At 45.5% G+C, this 19,958-nt stretch overlaps 1 protein-coding gene across 3 annotated transcripts in view; it reads right to left on the bottom strand.

The window, feature by feature from the left end:
• TANC1 (tetratricopeptide repeat, ankyrin repeat and coiled-coil containing 1) overlaps positions 1 to 18,814 on the bottom strand; it is a 133,348-nt gene extending 114,534 nt beyond the window's left edge. For 2 of the 3 annotated variants that reach the window (XM_075317250.1, XM_075317253.1), the window contains exons 1-4: positions 18,384 to 18,794; positions 14,591 to 14,721; positions 7,910 to 8,099; positions 1,019 to 1,279 (exon numbers count right to left, since the gene is read on the bottom strand). In XM_075317250.1, the coding sequence (XP_075173365.1) occupies positions 1,019 to 1,279; positions 7,910 to 8,099; positions 14,591 to 14,721; positions 18,384 to 18,483 (682 nt within the window). In that variant the 5' untranslated portion in view covers positions 18,484 to 18,794. Of the gene's footprint in view, positions 1 to 1,018; positions 1,280 to 7,909; positions 8,100 to 14,590; positions 14,722 to 18,383 lie in introns of all 3 variants that reach the window. The other variant, XM_075317251.1, reaches the window with a different exon arrangement.
• Positions 18,815 to 19,958: the final 1,144 nt, after the last annotated feature.

Below are 19,958 nucleotides of genomic sequence, written 5' to 3'. Positions count from 1 at the left end.
TCTCATGTATGGGAGAGTGAATCTCCTCAAAGCTGTATAAAAGATATATAAAAAGTAGCAGGTGCTGGAAAGATGAGTCACATTGGCCTTGAGGATATCTTTTGATACCATTCTTAAAAAGATATCTGTGTGAAGTTTCCTTGATTTGACCATTTTTGCAAAGGTTATTCACAAATTTTTACGTTTTACCCTATCCATATCAGCTGCGGAGCTCCATGGCCCAGCTCTGCTAACTGCAAAGTGGCTGCAGCAGGGACCTACAGATCCATTCCTATTCATTCAAATAGAAGTGGATGTGCAGTACCCAGCCGTGGCCACTAAACAGACGATGGCGCTATACTATGCATCACTGTGAACGGCTGATCGGTAGGGATGCCGGGTATCACACCCCCAAAGTTAGGATAGGTCATCAATATCATGAGTAGTTGACAACTCCAATATTTTGGAAATAGAATATCTTAAAGTACAAAATAACATTGATGTAGAGATTCATTGAATAAAAACGTGAATGTGGCTGAGCTGCAGTATCAGACAACCTAAAAAACCAGGGTGGCGCTGTATCTCAAGAGAAATATGACCACCTTTAAGTATCATCACAGACAATTAAGACTTCTTCTTAACAGATATGGCGAACAAGAGGCAAAGAGGTTCTCCTAAAACTGGAAAATCCCTTTAAAGTCAAGTTGGTTGGACACCCAGAGTTCATCCTTTCATCGCCTATCTATCCAATGGATTGGCAATACACAAGGTGGTCAAAACAGATATTCCCAAAGAATAAATAGATTTGACTCTTGGATAAAGAAGTTTCGTCCACCTTAAGAGTATTGCCAATCCATTGGCTAGATAGGCAATAAGTGGCTGAACTCGGAGGAGCCAACCAATGGGACTTTATCTTAACCTGTATTGCTAAATTATCATCATGTAGGATAGAAAAAGCACAAGTAAGGAAAAATGCTTCTATAAAAACACAATAATCCACCCAAACAATAAACCCCTCCATAAAAGACTTCGCATTTACCTGCCACGGAGTTTGGTCGTTGCATAACTAAAGAGCTGGAATTCTGCATGTAGGAGACCGGTCCTTCTCCAGTTGATGGCTCCGTTTTTGGTAAATTGTCCACTGCTCCCCCAGTTTCCTCCTCCACTACAGGCGAGCAATTATCTGTCCTCCGCTCAAGGATGATCCCCGGATGCCCGCCGGTCCTCAGGCTGCCATCTTTGCTCCATTCCAGGCTGGAACCGCTGCGGTCGTCGTTCTCCGAAGAACTTGTGATCGTTGCTGAAATAGATGGACAAACATCATCAAGACTATATCCCAAAAAGCCAAAATTGAAGAGTTGGCGCTGCTGGATGCAGACGTGCCACGCGCAGGGCTGCAGCGCCTATAATACCTAACATCCGAGGAAATGGATCTAGAGATAAAACTACTACTTTACAGAAACATTCTCCAGAAACTCATTGAGATCCGACTCCTCCACAGCGAGACGACCGGAGGAATGTAAATACATAAAATGAAGGCAGTGGCTGTTACACGCACGCTCACGATACAAGGGAGGCTGTCAGGGCAGCCTTCAGGCTAATGCAATAAGTATACAATATATACGGTGTTTACACCCAGATGACTCGCTCCTCTAAACCTCTCTCTTATTTGCAAGGTGCAAATCTTGCTTCATTTTCAGCACTTGTATGGAGCAAGATCAATGAGCGTACTCCCATTCATCACGTCAAGTAAAATATACTCCGACAATACAGCCAGGGGTATAACTATGGAAATCCTACCAGAGAGCACGATCCCAGTCTGAACAGGGCCCACAACAGCGACAAAAAGCCGGTTAATTCTGCACCTTTATTTTCTAGTAGACGGCGGTACCACTCTCGTTTGTACCAGTGTACTGTCTGTACCCAATATATCTCGCCGGACTCGTTGTACAATGCGATGGATAAGAATATGGCTCCGGCTTGGCAAAGAGAGATAGAAAGGACTAGGGTCAAAGCTATTTGGACTACAGACAAGAAGCCCGGGACTATCGGAGTGAAGAGACCTTCTCTCTCCAACAAGGAGCCCCTTGTCTTCCGGGATGAAATGGATGTGCTCTTACATCTTAGTAAGTACATGCTACGAAGTCTGATTTTTGGGAATTGACATTTGTAAAGACACAGAGCAAAACAAGAATGTAAAAGCGTATTTTCAAGTTTGGAAGTTATCTCCTATCCATCGCTGGGGGGTATTACTGCTTGGCTCGCTACAATCCTGAGAACTTGGGCTCTAAAGATCCCTTTGGGAGGTTGACTGTGCACCGACGTTCCAGTCATTCTTATAAAAGTGCACTCCACTACCTCCCAATTGCCCAAAGACTCCAGTTCATAACCCTAACCATGACATCCAAAGCTACCTGCAACCTGTCTCCTCCATACATCTGTGACCTAGTCTACCGGTACCTACCTGCACACAACCTCCGATCCTCACAAGATCTCCTACTCTACTCTCATGTTATCTCCTCTTCCCACAATTGCATACAAGATTTCTCCCATGTCTACACCATACTCTGGAACGCTCTACCCCAACATATCAGAACCTCGCCTACCGTGGAAACCTTCAAAAGAAACCCAAAGACCCAAGTCTTCAGACAAGCCTATAACCTGCAGTAACTCTCAGTTCACTAGACCACCGCACGACCAGCTCTACCATCACCCTCTATATCCTCACCCATCCCCTGTAGACTGTGAACCCTCGTAGGAAGGGTCCTCTCTCCTCCTGTACCAGTCTGTTTTGTACTGTTCATGATTGTTGTACTTGTTTTTACGTATAAACCTTTTCACTTGTACAGCATCATTGATTAAATGGCGCTATGATAATAATCTCCGGCAATAAATGGAACAGCAGTGCGCATGATCTCATCCAGCCACACGGAGCTCTCTGGTGCCCTGGTTCTCAGGATCGGTGGGGGTCCCAGAGGTCATACTCCCAACAATCAGGAAATTATCCCATAGTTAGGGAATAACTTCCAAATTTGCAAATACCCCTTTAAAAGCCCGGAGAACAGGGGCTGACATATCATTGGTGCAGCCTGTATAGTCGCACAGGGGCCCCATTTCTGCCTCCAAAGTTGGTGGAATTGTGCTTTTTGATGAGCTTTTCAGCTGCAAAGTGCCCATAAATTGTTCTTGCACAGGGGCCCTTTTCAGTCAGTGCCAGAGATAGTGCAATATGAGACATTGGCGAATCCACTATAGTGTTAATCAGATGAACGCCATTATAATCAATAGGGTCATGCAGGTGCCATTGATGCTCATCATATAACCGATCCGTTCCCAGATTGGATTTTCATATTATGCGCCAATAAGGCTACTTTCACTCTTGCGTTGAACAGCATCCGTTGCTATCCACCGCCTTGAGGAATTACGGTAACCGTTGCAGGAAACCGTTTTATTCCTCATAGACTTCTATTGGCTACAGATGGCAACGGATGGCCTTGTGTTGCATCCGTCAGCTGACGCTGCGTTGTATTCGCCTGGCAGATGGAATGCTGCATGTAGCGTTTTTCTGCGCTTGGCGGAGTGTAAAAAAATGCAACCTGCAGAATTTTGTCGGCGTTCGTTGGTTTTCATAATGGACGCCTATGGTGGAGGATTCCGTTAGAATCCGTCATGTGACGGATTCAGTTAACGCAACCTTCTTAACACAACTGCGCATGCCCAGATGTATAAAGTCAAGGAAAAAAAAAACCTAACAAATCGCGTTATTTTGTACGATCCGTAGCATCCGTTGTGCCACTATATGCAACGCATTTGGTGCATCCGTCACACAACGCAATGCAACGGATGCTGTTCAACGCAAGTGTGAAACTAGCCTAATGGAACTGAAAAACAAAGTTTGCCTAATGCAAATGTGAGCGAGAGATCTGTCAAGGTAATACAATGATGGAGTAATTATAGGGCTCCCATAGAGATGCAAGGAGGATTACTAGGACTTTGATCTGACTAGAGTCGCATTTTTATAAGGGGCTCTCCGCTGCCCCTCATCATAGCAAGCATGGTGATATCCACATGCCCAATCCTCTGCTCCACCAGACAGACAATCTTATCCCCTTTTATAATGTGGCAATAACCATGCATGATTGACCAGTGGATTTATTCCAATTACTTGTGTTTGCAAAAGTATGCAACTCCCGTCCTAATTAATATGTGCCGATAGCGGCTTTTACATATATCTATACTCTACAATCATCGAATCCTTTACCTTGCAGCTCAGAGGGTCTATTAAAGCGGATCGGTCATCAGATTTCACAATATAAAAACGGTATAGGGCATTAAACAGATCTTAGACCTGAGGAGGCTGGTGTACTTACTCTGAAATCCATGTTAGAATGGCAGTAGAAATGCTAAAATTTAAAATGAGCATTTTAAAGGTTTTAAAATGTTTCCAAAAGGATTACATAGACCTGGATTTTGAAAGTAAATGCACCAGCCTCATCAGGTCTAAAAATCTATTTAGAAGGGTTTTCAGGACCCAAAACATTTATTTTATACATTATTTTTTTATTTCAATCCATTATAAATTAACAGCTGTAACATCCAGTCGTCCGGCCAGAGCGGATGACATGCATTTGGAGAGAACCATGTTAGTGAGGGGTCCTCTTTAAACTATCGCTCCTTTTCTTTTTCTATGTACCAGTCTGGGTTTGTGCTAGAAGATATATGGTCCTTACATGGTCCGTTCATACAGAAGTGTGAATACCGCCTAGGGAAAATATTTCCAAGGTGATTGAGGATACGGGAAATTCCAGAGAAATTGCAAAACTTTCTAAGATATAACATCATTTTTATAGCTCCGTTACATACTTTATATATCATGGACATTAACCAGCAATGGAAAGTCACTATTGCAACATAACCACGTTCTTAAAGCCCCATCTTCACAATGTATCCCTCTATGTTTGCACCTTTCCTGCTTTTTGCACAGAACGGCTTTTATGTCTCAATTTTTTTTTTTTATGCTTCTAATATACTGCTTACATGAGCCAAATCCCCCAAACATAATCTTCAATTTAGTCAGTCTGGCCGGATAATCCCCTGTGCTCTATATCCTGGCTTTGTCAAAAGCAGCACACGGATTTTATGTGCAAAATGTTCTGGTCCCGATTCATGGGTTTTAGGGGCGAATTATTGCACCGCAATATCACAAAAGAGCAGGGCCCCGTCATTTATGGAGGTCAGATGTATTTTTGTGACCTGTTCACTGCCTGGAAGAAAAGAGGGGTCTTGTTTCTGGAGCCATAAATTTAGTTGTAGGAATGTTTCGCAGCTCTCAGGGGGTCCACGCCGCGGTTATTTGCTTTTGCACATTTTATTCACTACCAGCAATAATTACAGATAAGCTATAAGAATATAGAGGTGATAATTGGCTTTTAAAATCAAATGGAAACTTGTTCTCAGTATAGTTATTAAGTACAGTGGCCGGCTACCACCGAGGCTCCCAGTGCAATTTACATACCAGCATAATGTATTCATAACGAGAGGACGTGGAGCCAAATCCATAACATTGCCTCTTGTGTTTTGGGGTATCTTTCTGTACTGTACTTAGTAAAAACTGCATTACTCCATTGACGAGGGGGTCTGGCAGGGGCAAGACGGTCGAGGGGAGCCCAGCAGGGAGAAAGAACGCCGGCGAGGGGGCCAAGCAGGGAGCAAGAATGCCGGCGAGGGAGCCCAGCAGGGAGCAAAAATGCCGGTGATGGAGCCCAGCAGGGAGCGAGACGACCGGCGAAGGGGGCCAAGCAGGGAGCGAGACGACCGGCGAAGGGGGCCAAGCAGGGAGCGAGACGACCGACGAGGGGGGCCAAGCAGGGAGCGAGACGACCGACGAGGGGGGCCAAGCAGGGAGCGAGACGACCGACGAGGGGGGCCAAGCAGGGAGCGAGACGACCGACGAGGGGGGCCAAGCAGGGAGCGAGACGACCGACGAGGGGGGCCAAGCAGGGAGCGAGACGACCGACGAGGGGGGCCAAGCAGGGAGCGAGACGACCGACGAGGGGGGCCAAGCAGGGAGCGAGACGACCGACGAGGGGGGCCAAGCAGGGAGCGAGACGACCGACGAGGGGGGCCAAGCAGGGAGCGAGACGACCGACGAGGGGGGCCAAGCAGGGAGCGAGACGACCGACGAGGGGGGCCAAGCAGGGAGCGAGACGACCGACGAGGGGGGCCAAGCAGGGAGCGAGACGACCGACGAGGGGGGCCAAGCAGGGAGCGAGACGACCGACGAGGGGGGCCAAGCAGGGAGCGAGACGACCGACGAGGGGGGCCAAGCAGGGAGCGAGACGACCGACGAGGGGGGCCAAGCAGGGAGCGAGACGACCGACGAGGGGGGCCAAGCAGGGAGCGAGACGACCGACGAGGGGGGCCAAGCAGGGAGCGAGACGACCGACGAGGGGGGCCAAGCAGGGAGCGAGACGACCGGCGAAGGGGGCCAAGCAGGGAGCGAGACGACCGGCGAAGGGGGGAGCGAGATGACCGGCGAAGGGGGGAGCGAGACGACTGACGAGGGGGGCCGAGAAGGGAGCAAGAACGACGGTGAGGGGGCTCAGCAGGCACCACCATGCTGGCGAGAATCAAACTAGATCTAGAGTACTCTCCAGGACCCACTGACAAGCCATGAGAGCACATCGGCATGCTGGGGCCTGTACATGAATGCCTAATAGATTGATGGAGGACATGGGATAGAATAATACATTAGAACAAGTACACAAATTTCCTATTTAAAGTGAAAGCAACCAGTGAACAAAAGCGACGGGCTGCCCGAGGCCATATACGAATCAATGACGCATGGATTTTCAAAGAATCAAAAATGTTCTTTCTGTTATGATTATTTTTTACATTCCCCCATTAAGAACACCTACATACGAAGACCCCATGGTCCCGGCAGGATAATACAGTGAATGCCATCTGTAAACTGCAGAAATAATTGGCATTTTCCAGAGATGACCGGGTGAACAGACTGTAAATGTAAAGAACAATGGGAGACTGTGTTTAGTGAAGGATATCCAGTGTAACTGGATAAACCATATATAATTTTTTAAGAAGTCCACAAAGATGTCTTGTTCCATAACTCCGAGATATGCAGCCATTGATTAGACCCAATAGCGCTTCGGGTTTGGTTATCCACCCACTACACGCTGCTATTAGAGTTGTACGATCTACAGATGCTGAATACGTCTCGTATTAGTAAATACGGATTTAAGTCCCACTATCCCCCAAAAAATAATTATATGGGGAAGCAAATGTCTGTCCCATACCATTGGGATTTTTCAGCCACGTTTGGGCTCTATGATTGAGCACAGGTGGTCCCCCATATTAAATTTGAATAGTTACTGAGACACAAGGTGAAAGTTTTAGGATTTTATTTGCATCCTAAGCGCATCAAAATTCAATTTAAGTTGCAAACATAGGGGCACGTATGTTGTTCTGCACAGGGGCCCCTTGTCGCGTGTCTCCCTCCTACTAGGAAGCAATGATCTACAGCAAAAAAGACAAGCCTATCATCATGTGTGTGCCCAGGATAACAGCAGAAGGGGAGTCACCATAGTAAAAATAGACGGAGACCCCAACAAATCCAGTCAACGGTGCACGATCCAAACCTTCCAAGACGTTCAGCCCATCCAATAAGATAGTAAAATGCGGTTTAAATATCCCAGGTACCAATTTTGAAACACTGGTCCAATATTTTGCAGGTTATTGTAAGAAAATTTTAATAAATATAAATATATCAAGCAGCTTTTTTTTTTTCTTTTAGGAGAACTTCCAAATCGATGCTACAAGGTAGTAATAAAATGTAACAAAAATCTATAAAAATACAAACAAAACACAAATAAAAAAACAAGCAATGAAAGTATGGAGCGGTGGCCTGTCTTACCGATGATGCCGCTGTCTTTGCTCTCCAGTGTGGAGCTGGGGCTGCTGATGGTTCCGCTGGGACTGGTTCTGTTTGGGGCAGTTTTACTGGTGCAGCTGTTCAGCGTGGAGCAGGGACTGGCAGTGCTCGGGGAGGCCGTGCTGTTTGTCAGCGTTGAGCAGGGACTTATCCCGTGACTTGTCGCTGTACACTGCAGGAAATCAACAACTAATTACCATGTGTACGTACAGGACCGAGTAACAAAGATCCATTTCTCCCCTCGTGTCATCGTGTGATTAGCACCCGTATATCACCTATGCTATTTTTGATTCTTAATTCTTTCACATCCAAAACACCACAAGTCTGTTCCAGCCCCTCCAGGCAGCTGCGGCAGACAGCACTTTTCTATAAGGGACAAATCCAATAAAAAAAAAAAAAATAATTTCACCATTTTGGTTTGTTTTTGTTAAATCTGTTTCCGAGAAAGCTGGAGCGACCAACAAAATTTTATCCAAATTTTCAATCATGCAGATGTTGGGGAACATTGCCTGAGCAGAAGGAAGCAACTGTTTTTCCAGGGTAACCTTTTATGCAACTTGATTCATATGTCCTTAGCAAAGATTTTGTTGAATTTTTTTTACCTAATTTTCAGCTTTGCCCAACACCTGGTTGTCTAATGGTTAGATGGAGACCTGGAGAGGTGTACAAGCCACAGTGTCGTGCACCCACAGAAATTTGGTGGAGGATCGGTGATGATCTGGGGACGCTTCAGCAAGGTTGGAATTGGGCAGATTAATGTTTATGAAGGACATATGAATCAAGCCGCATACAAGGTTATCCTGGAAAAACAGTGGCTTCCTTCTGCTCAGGCAATGTTCCCTAACTCTGAGGACTGTTTTTTCCAGCAGGACAATGCACCATGCCATACAGCTAGGTCAACCAATGTATGGATGAGGGACCACCATATCAAAACCCTGTCATGGCCAGCCTGATCTCCAGACCTGAACCCCATTGAAAACCTCTGGAATGTAATCAAGAGGAAGATGGATAGTCACAAGCCATCAAACAAAGAACTGCTTACATTCTTGCACCAGGAGTGGCATAAGACCACCCAAAAGCAGTGTGAAAGACTGGTGGAAAGCAGCCAAGACGCATGGGATTAAAAATCATGGTTATTCCACAAAATATTGTTTTTTTAACTGTTCCTGAGGTAAAACATTATTAGTATTGTTGTTTCTAAATGATTATGAACTTGCTTTCTTTGCATTATTTGAGGGCTGAAAGCAATGCATTGTTTTGTTATTTTGACCATTTCTCATTTTCAGAAATTAAATACAAAATGTATTGCTGGAAATTCGGAGACGTTGTTAGTAGTTTATAGAATAAAAGAGCAATCTACATTTTACTCAATAATATACCTATAAGGAGAAAAATCAGAAAAACTGACAATTTGGAAGTGTTCTCTTAATTTTTGCCAGAGCTGTACATTAGGTGTAGGGGGTGTGTGTGTGTGTGTGTGTGTGTGTGTGTGTGTGTGTGTGTGTGTGTGTGTGTGTGTGTGTGTGTGTGTGTGTGTGTGTGTGTGTTTAGCTGCATATTAAAACACAACATTCTTAAGGTACCGTCACACTAAGCAACATCGCTAGCAACATCGCTGCTGAGGCACGACTTGCTAGTGATGTTACTGTGTGTGACATCCAGCAACAACCCGGCCCCTGCTGTGAGGTCGTTGGTTGTTGCTGAATGTCCTGGACCATTTTTTAGTTGTTGCTCTCCCGCTGTGAAGCACACATCGCTGTGTGTGACAGCGACAGAGCAACAACTAAATGTGCAGTGAGCAGGGAGCCGGCTTCTGCGGACGCTGGTAACCAATGTAAATATCGGGTAACCAAGAAGCTCTTTCCTTGGTTACCCGATATTTACCTTCGTTACCAGCGTCCACCGCTCTCACGTGGCGAGTGTCGGCTCCCTGCACACATAGCCAGACTACACATCGGGTAATTAACCCGATGTGTACTCTGGCTAGGAGTGCAGGGAGCCAGCGCTAAGCGGTGTTCGCTTGTAACCAAGGTAAATATCGGGTTGGTTACCCAATATTTACCTTAGTTACCAAGCGCAGCATCGCTTCCACGCATCGCTGCTGGCTGGGGGCTGGTCACTGGTTGCTGGTGAGATCTGCCTGTGTGACAGCTCACAGCAAAAAAGGGCAACCAGTCCAGTTAGCACAGGCCAACACATCTAATGCACAAACAGGATGCAGACAAGCCTCTCAACATGATGGACACTTCACAGATGCAAGGTAAATTGCACACTAGTGGCGCGCATAGGGCACTGTTCACACTTGTATGCGCATGGTGTCCAGCCAGCAACCTATTACCACGCCCTTACTATTAGATTAGGCGGGTTACTCGGACACTACTCACTGCAGCACGTAAGGGACAGAGACTCCACTATGCACGGCCGTATTAAGAGGCCCGGCTGCACCCCACATAATCAAAGTGCAAAAAATACATATAAAATATATGTGAGGTATTAGTTTGTAAATTGGCCAATGTACGTAAGCCCACAATCCTCATCACGGATCCTCACGCTTGCGGGTCCCTACACTGATAAATATCAAAAATAGCAACAAGAAGAGGAGATAAGCCTGGGCTAACTGGACTGGTTGCCCTTTTTTGCTGTGAGTACATTTTATAATACATTTTTGGGGGAGTTGTTATCTCCTCTTCTTGTTGCCATTTTTGATATTTATCTGTGTGACAGCTCACCAGCAACCCGAGTAGCGACGCTCCAGCGATCCTGACCAGGTCAGGTTGCTGGTGGGATCGCTGGAGCGTCGCTTAAGCTGGGTTTACACACTGAAACTTTCTAGCGATCCCACCAGTGATCCCAACCTGGCCGGGATCGCTACAAAGTCTCTGGTGAGCTGTCAAACAGGCAAACCTGGCCAACGACGCAACAGCGATCCGGACCTGCAGAGCGACCTAGCTGGTTGTTGGGGACGTTGTAAAGCAGCTTTTTGAAAGGGAAGTCGCTGTAAAGTCCCCTTTACACACTGAAACTTTCTAGTGATGCATGCTGCACAGCGGGAAACAAAGGACCTAAGAATGGTCCTGAACGATTTGTAGCGATCACAACTTCACAGCAGGGGCCAGGTCGCTGATGTGTTTCACACACTGCAATGTCGCTGGGGAGGTCGCTATTACGTCACAAAACCGGTGACGTTACAGCGATGTCGTTTGCGATGTTGCAGTGTGTAAAGCCACCTTAAGTGTGACGGAACCTTTAGGTTTATGGTAAACTATAATGTGTTATCTAAAGTTTTAGGAAGGTCACCTGCTTTTAGTCAACCAAGAAGATGATCAGATAAGCCCTATTATCTATATCTAGGCATTGCTAGATATATCGTGCTGGACGCTGCCGTGTGGATTCCTCTTTACTTTTCCAAATCAGTCTTATTGGATTAAATAAACTCGGACTCCTACATCTGATTATTTGTGAACTGAGACAAGGCAGTCGGCCGTACAGTGGACCATCACCGACTATCGCTGCATTTGTTTCCCAGAAGTCTAGAGATATCACATTTGATGCCTTGTATAAAAAAAAAAAAAAAATTGTCGATGCATTACACTGGAGACTAGAAATAGACGGCTGTGATCCGGACGGCGGTTCCTCCGGCTGACCACACATGGACCATCAAAAGCTTCCCGTACCATAGTCTACAGGGCTGAGCCATCTCAGGTGGAGCACTTAAGGATCACTATAGATCTACAAGATGTCAAGGTGAAATACAACAACGTCTGCACGGTCACTTTACAACATATGTGCAAAATTCCCTACAGTGAAATTTCAGGCTGTAAAGTTCAAGGACTATAGCCAGTTTTTTTTTTACCCAAAGTCTCCTGCTGACATTTAGTCATAATGGTCCAGCATTAATGTCTTTAAAGGGGATCTGTTGCCAAGTTTCACAAGACAAACTGCATACTTTATTAAATAGACCTTCAAGACCTGTTGAAGCTGGCATATTTACTTAGAAAATCCAAGTCAGAATAGTTGCAAAACCATAATAATTAAATAACCGTCTGTTATTATTGACTTTGATTATCTTCGTAAGTATGTTAGCCTTATCAGGTCTAAGATGCGTTAAATAATGTTTACAGGTTGTATTATAAAATCTGGTGACAGCATTCAAGAATATAAATAGTCTGCTCTTTTTTTTCCCTCCACGCTTCTCAACGGTACTCTTAACTAGTGATGAGCGGGCACTACCATGCTCGGGTGGTCAGTACACGTAACCAGTGATGAGCGGGCACTACCATGCTCGGGTGCTCAGTACTCGTAACCAGTGATGAGCGGGCACTACCATGCTCGGGTCCTCAGTACTCGCAACTAGTGATGGGCGATCACTACCATGCTCAGGTGCTCAGTACTCGTAACTCGTGATGAGCGAGCACTACCATGCTTGGTACACGTAACTAGTGATGAGCGGGCACTACCATGCTCGGGTCCTCAGTACTCGTAACTAGTGATGAGCGAGCACTACCATGCTCGGGTGCTCAGTATTCATAACTAGTGATGAGCGAGCACTACCATGCTTGGTACACGTAACTAGTGATGAGCGAGCACTAACATACTCAAGTGCAAGCAGTTGGCCACTCGGATATGTGCGACTCGAGTACCCGAGTATAATGCAAGTGAATGAGGTAATGTTCAAGTTACCCATTTACTTCCATTATACTCAGGTACTCAAGTTGCGCCCATCCGAGAATTAACAGCCCTTAACAAATCCCGATTATCACAAGCTTACTACCTAAAGGGAAACACCTATGTAGCAACTAAACCATTTTTAAAGAGGATTTATAGTTGAAATAAATCACTCTGTTGACTGCAGTTTGTTTTATAAAAGAAACTGTGCATTAGTCATCCTCCCCAGGTCCAGCACAGAGTCTTTGCAGCTGCTCCTGGTGTCTGTTGTTGTCAGCAGAGCTGACATCACAATGACAGCACTGAAGGCAAAACATGATCTCATTGGCTCTGATCATGAGCTGCTAAACTCACTGACTGGCTGCAGTGTTTACACGACGTTAGCGCTGCTGGCAATAATGTAGCACCCCACGGGACAGGTGCGTTTAACCTACTAGTCACCGTGACGTCGACTGTCATTGTAATGGACGGCATAGCCCGGTTCCGTTGCCCCGAGGCATACAGGAGATGGCTGGGAAAGGATGATGGGGGTAGTAGTGAGGCGTTTGTTGTGACGCCACCTGTGGTATGCGGCCAGGGAATGGGCCGCCACTGCCGTCGCTGTCCTCCGGGGCAGATGGTAGTAGCAGCCAGGGATGGTATCGCTCTCCACAGGTGGAGCGGGGGCCGGGGAGGATGATGAGGGGAGTAATAATGGTGGCGGGGAGCGGCAGTACCAGTAATAAAGAGTCAGAGTCTATGGCTGCGGTTCCAGGTTGTTTACTCACTTTTGTATGATGCCGCTCACCCAGGTAATACTGGTCACTTGCTATGATGGGCTCCGTCGAACCCGAATCCCTTTAGAGATCAGTCCGGTTTGGTGTTCAGTGGGTTTCTCTTTATAACGCCTGTCTGTGGATCCCCTGGCTTGAAGCTACTAGGGGACCCTGGGTTTCACGAGATGTACTCTTGTCCCTATATGCAGGTGCCGCGGTTCCGATGTGGGGTCTGGCTTGAAGCGAGGCCCCAGATCTTATATGGCACTGTGCTGTCGGGCGCTGTGTGGTCAGGGAGGCTTGAAACATTCCCCGTCCAGGCAGATTCTGGAAAACCAACGTGAAGTATGATCTTCCCTAGGGTCCTGCCGCCCTGCGTGGCGTCGGTTCCGAGGGGAGCAGATTCACTCTCCCCACGGCAACCGTGTGAACTTTCTCCTCCTTCCCACCGGAGGACCTGTGAGGCACGACTGCTCCGCTGCTCTCCTGCTGGGGAACTCTTTAACTGTTGTGTTGGCTCCTGACTCCCCCCACTGGCTGCACCTCCCCCCTCCCAGGTTCTAAGCTAGTGGGACTGGGGCCCCTGTTGAGGGCCCCTGTAAATGCTACTCGCTCGGCGACTCCTTTATTACCCGACCCTCACCCAGTCCCCAGTGGGAACAGGGCAACCTGGTGTGTATTGAGTGTGTAATGTGGTGAAATCGGGACTGACCTCCTCAGGAACCGGGTTTAGCATTACACCCAATGTTCGGTGCAATACTCTGTGGCGACTGAAGCCTCAGGGGCGCCACAATAACAGACACCAGGAGCAGCAGAGGAAATGAGCTGAATCTAGGGAGGATGAGAAAAGCTCAGTATCTCCGCTGCTGCTCCTGGTGTCTGTTATTTTCAGCAGCGCTGACGTCACGTAAATGACGTGCTATGCAGTGGGCACAAAAGCCATCACTTTTCTCTGTCATCATTAGAAGGGGGCTAGCTTAGCTGCTAAACTTCGTTGGCCAGCACTAATTATAGGGTTGATACGATCCCAGTAAAACAGTGGAATCTTAAGGGATTTAATTATAAAATATCAGTAAATTTCATAAATTGCCATTATAAAAACACAAAGACAACATTTTCTTAGGGTTGGACAACAGTTTAAAAAAAAGTCCCAGTCTGACAAGTCTATTTTGATGGATAACATGGAATAAAGTCATTATCACTGGGTCAGCAGACCTCAAGAGGGCCGAGGGGTCCGGCTTACCATAGTCTCATTCTTCTCATCCATGGATACTCGAGCGGAGCTTGGAATTCCTTCACCCAGTAAGAATCCCAGTCTGGTCATGAGCTCCTGGGCGGCCGGAGAACAACCTGAGCTTTTATCCAGAGCCGCTTCTACACGGAGAACACAAAAACAGAAGGTCAACGTCAAGAAGACAAACCAAGACCCTGGAGAAGGATCGGCACCAACATTTTACCATCTGAACTAAGAAGAGACTATAAGCCTCCATCTACTGTAGGAGACTTATTAGCGGATAGCATGGGGTCCCGATGCTCTTTCAGCCTTATTGTCCACCTCATCCCGGGCCTGCTCCCCAACTATCCATTCAATAGCTGTATCCCAATTATGTCCGCCCTCCCATCAGACCTGGGGACGCTGGCGTGAACCCTGGCTTACAAAGGCAGATTAATTAACCCTCGAAACCAGGACTTCAAAGCAGCCGCAGAGAAAGCGAGACATCCCGGGCTTGTCACCAGCCGTCATTTCATATTTATTGTGCACAGATTAAGGCGGACTGACAAGTTACTCGGAGTTTCCACTAAATAAAGTGTCTGATTGAAGGAGGCAGGAAGCAAAAATAGATGTACCAGGTGCAAAAGAAAAATATCCTGTCGAGAAAACCCAGGGGAAAAACAAAAATACAGTAAAATGCTTCAGAAATTTAGTGAATATCTATTACGGATTTCCTTCTATGGAATCTATTGCAAAATCCACATCGCGTGTATATTTTAAAGTGGATTTGTTTGACCATATAGCTTTGTAAGATTAATGGGTCTAGACATTTTCCTTGACTTCCTGTTACTATATAGTCAGGTTCAAATGGCTGATAACCGAGAACAATAGACGGCACAACATATTCCTAAAGGTATCTAGACACATAGCAAAGGATAAACAGAAGACATAATGTCCCATTTTGACTGTAAGGAACGATGATCGGTTGGTTCGGTGAAAAACCCCCAGTCACGATGGGCATTTTTTGGCCAATGTTAGTCTCATCATCCAAAAAATCCAACATGGCTGATGCGATCTGACATGGTTTGTTGCTGTGGCTGAGTGACCGCTTGACCAACCGTCAAGAAAAAAATTTGTTGGCCTATTTTTGCCTTTATGGGGACCTTAAAGGAATTGTCCACTTTATTTTAATAAATAGGTTAAGGGACAAGATTTTGTGGCACTTTCTAATGTATAACAATTACACTCCCTCCTGAGCTTGTTAGTCTTCCTCTCAGGTTCTCCTCTTCTGAAAATGTCTGCCGTATGAGGTGCATGTGACCAGACCTGTCCATCATCCATATCCGGTTGAAAAAGCTTTCCCTTGTGAGGAATTTGTCAATTGACAAGTCTGGTCACATGACCCTCCATCAGCAGCCATTTTGAGAAGAGTAGAGTTGTGTAACCAATGAAGCAGGAGGAGAACTTGTAATACTTATATTAGTAATTGTGACAAAATCAGGTTGCCAACATATTTGTAAAAATAAAGATAAAGTGGACAATCCCTTTAATGCAAGCAGCTGATCAAATGGAAAGTGGCAACAGATGATGAAGCGTATAACAAAATTTAGCAAGGCTTCAAAACATACGGTAGGCCTCAATGGATTAAAACTAGATGCCGCTGTCGAACAAAAGGCTACAGATTGCCTAATGATGACTACTATTCACAATATCGTGTAACTTTAAGGATGATTACTGACATAAGGAACCTTCATAAGGAAAATTGTCACCACAAATGTAAAATTGGGCAATAAATCAGACTGTTTTAACCTTGCGTGTGCCCCATTGTCTTTACACCACATGAATGCCCCATGTTCAGGGCAAGCTCTAGTTAAAGGGAAGGTTTTGATCCCCCATCTGACAGCAGCATAATGTAGAGACAGAGACCCTGATTCCACCAAAGTGTCACTTACTGAGCTGTTTGCTGTCATTTTGATAAAATCAATGTTTCCTTTGCTGCAGATCTAGCAGTTATACAGAGTTGATGAATATCCTGGACTACCTGGTAGCACGCCAAGTAGTCCTCAAATGATAATCACTGCTGATTAAACAGTGATTTTATCAAAACTACAGTAAGCAGCCCAGTAAGTGACACATTGCTGAAATCAGGGTCTCTGCCTGGTGTCAAAAGCCTGATGACTGATTCCCTTTAAATGATATCGCATCTGAGGGTAGAATAACGTAGAGACCGAGACCCTGATTCCAGCGATGTGTCACTTACTGGGCTGCTTGCTGTCATTTTGATAAAAATCAATGATTTCTCTGCTGCAGATCTAGCAGTTATACAGAGCTCATGAATATACTGGACTACCTTTTGCCTGCCAAGTAGTCCTGTACTGATAATTGCCTGCTGATTAAACAGTGATTTTATCAAAACTACACTAAGCAGCCCAGTAAGTGACACAATGCTGGAATCAGGGTTTCTGCCCCTACATTACGCTACTCTCAGATTAGGTGACAAAAACCTGGTTACAGATTCACTTTAACCACCTGATGATATCCATAAAGTACCATCCACCTACCCAATGGGTATATATCATGAATTATTATGGCAGTGTATGCCGCTACACCGCAGCATTCATCTAGACACTTTCCATTTGAGTGTATAGCAGGAAAATCAATCTAAAGTAACAGAGTGTGAACAGAGCTTACATCAGAGGTTACGATTATATTCAAGGTTTTGGAAGTAACACTTAACTTACTTGGAAATATTGGAATTTATTTTTTTTATTACTCTGTTTTGAATAAGTGCCAATTAGAAGTGCCGCCATATTGGGTACCAGTTATGAGCTATAGTGACAGACTCCACCTAATTTTTATGGCGGCACTTGCATTGGGCAATTTTTGCTAAAAAAAAAAAAAAAAATAAATATAAAAGTAAATTCTAAAATAAAATATGGCTGAAAAGTGAATACAAATTTTAATATTAACCCTTTCCTAAGTCATTTGGTTTCCCCAAGAATGGACATTATTATCCTCTCCCCTCTATACTTTCACTAGTTTAAAACTGATATTTGCATGCCAAGAAGCGAAAACTACAATAATCTTTGCTCTAGATCCCAGTGCTAATATTAACCTCTGATGCACCGCAGTACGGCAATTTCCCACGGGTGACGTCTCTACACCGCAGGACAGGAAGCCGGTTTAACCCCCTCCCTGCTCCCAATGCCAACAGTTTGGAGGAAAGCAAGAATCTCCCTAGGACTTTCAGATGCCAAGTTGTTAGGCAGTTCCCGGGCAATACCGCAGACCGGTGCCAAACTTGGCTTAGAGTCTGAGCCATATTCACTTAACTCTTCCATGGCCATGTTTCCCATGCCAAATCAAGCAGTGCAATGGTTAAACTTCCAAATTAAACCCCTTGCAAACTTTTGCAGCAAACAGCTGGCAACGCAACGTTCCGGGCGAGAATTAAGGCGACTAAATCTGTTAATACAACCGTGGAGAAGTGCTTTATAGCGACAGGGTAACCTAATCCCCTTGCTGCCTTCCCTGCGACGACAGGAAAATCAGGTTTTTCTCACCGTTTACAATACGCGGGGATCGCAGGTTGAGGTGTTGACAAGAACCAAATAAAACGATGATAATGCACATTGAATAAAACAAAGGCTGCGTCTAACCTGCCAGTCCTCGCACACCCTTTCATTGCTGCAATGCTTAGAAAACACAAAAGCCGAAGATACGAGGCGGCTGTCAAGTCTAAAAGTTTCAGCTATACAAAAAAACTTTTTTTCCTCCCTAAGTTTTTAAAAAGGAGACAATGAGAAGACGGGAGGACACTCACCATTCTGCTTGGAGTCCGGCAACTCTGAGACTTTTCTCAATGGCATTACAGCTGCATCTCCTGGCACTCGCGGACTCTCAACATACTTGGGCTTCCTCATTGGCCCTGCAATGAATAAGGTTTGGGCATGTCTTATTCTTCCCAGATGGGATGTGTGAGAGCTTCGTGACGCGCGGCCTCAGTTCTCACAGTCAGATTAAAGCTCAGCAAAGAAAAAAAAGCAGCATAGAAGGAAGCACCGTCGCTGTCCGTCCACTGACAGCTCAAAGCTGTCTACAGGCAGCAGCATCCAGAGTCATTGCTGCTATGTACGGAGAATGACATCCGAGAGCCTGGACACATTCCAGAGGAGGGCAAGTGTCCCCACCGGCCACTTACAGGATCTCAACTTCTTCTTTCAGAGGAAGATGGGATCTGCAACCTGCGGAGGTGCTCGGAGAGTGACAACTCCCACTGGACTGATGACAGGAGCTGGAATTTAACCAGCTGCTACACAGTATATAGAGAGGAGTACGGAAGGAGCACACATTCATTGTGCAATGGTATACACGTCCAAAAGCCCGGCAACCGATTGTTCTCCATAAAGAGCAGACAAAAATGAGTTGTTAGGGATTAACAACGGCAAATAATTCTACTAGTAGTAAATCTGGGATATTTGCAGAATAAGTGCTTGTTCACACATTGCGTTTTTTTTGTTTGTTGTTTATTTTTACAATGTCTTAGGCTAGGTTCACATTTCCGTTAAAATGTATCAGTCACAATCTGCGGCTATGGTAAACGGCATCCGTTTAGCGGATTCCGTTGTGTCCCATAGACTTGTATTAGTGGCGGATTGCGACTGATGACCTTGCGTTGCATCCGCTGCGTCGCGGTCAGTCGTTTTTTGACTGACCGCCGGGCGGGAGCAATGCAGAATGTAACGTTTTTCTGGCCGTCAAAATTAACGCGCCGCGCAGGAATCCGTCGCCATCCGTCAAGCTTGTAATGGATGTCTATGGTGCTGGATTCCGTCGTAATCCGTCTTACAACGGAATCCAGTGCTGGATTCCGTCATGCTCTACTGAGCATGCCCAGCATGTTTGGCACACCCACTGGGCTGTCCCAAACACAAACGGATCATGACTGGTCTGTCAAAAAACGGACGCACAGCGGATGTAACGGACGCGACGGATCAGTTTTTTCACAGGATTCATGTGAAAGGAATCCTGTGAAAAACACATCCCTTGCATCAATTGACATCTAAAAAACAACTGATCAATTGCTGACGGATTTAAAACAACGGAAATGTGAACCTAGCCTTACAGTACCAGCAAAGTGAACATTCTGGATATTTTTTTTTTCCCCCAATTTGAACCCGTTTCATATCTAGAGCATGACAATTATCAACGTTTTTGCAGTGTTTAACCCCTTTACATGAATCGGGAAAAAAAAAGTTAAATTTTACACCACATTTTTCCTGCCAACACTAGTTTTTGCAGCAGAAAATTCTGCGTAAAATAATGTGTGCATTTGTCAACTAATTTTTACCATGCATTTTTTTTGTGCATTTGAATGATTGAAAAATGCTCCAAGAAT

This window comes from Anomaloglossus baeobatrachus, chromosome 7 (genome assembly GCF_048569485.1).
Source record: "Anomaloglossus baeobatrachus isolate aAnoBae1 chromosome 7, aAnoBae1.hap1, whole genome shotgun sequence".
Taxonomy (NCBI): domain Eukaryota; kingdom Metazoa; phylum Chordata; class Amphibia; order Anura; family Aromobatidae; genus Anomaloglossus; species Anomaloglossus baeobatrachus.
This window is presented reverse-complemented; position numbering and strand designations above follow the sequence as displayed.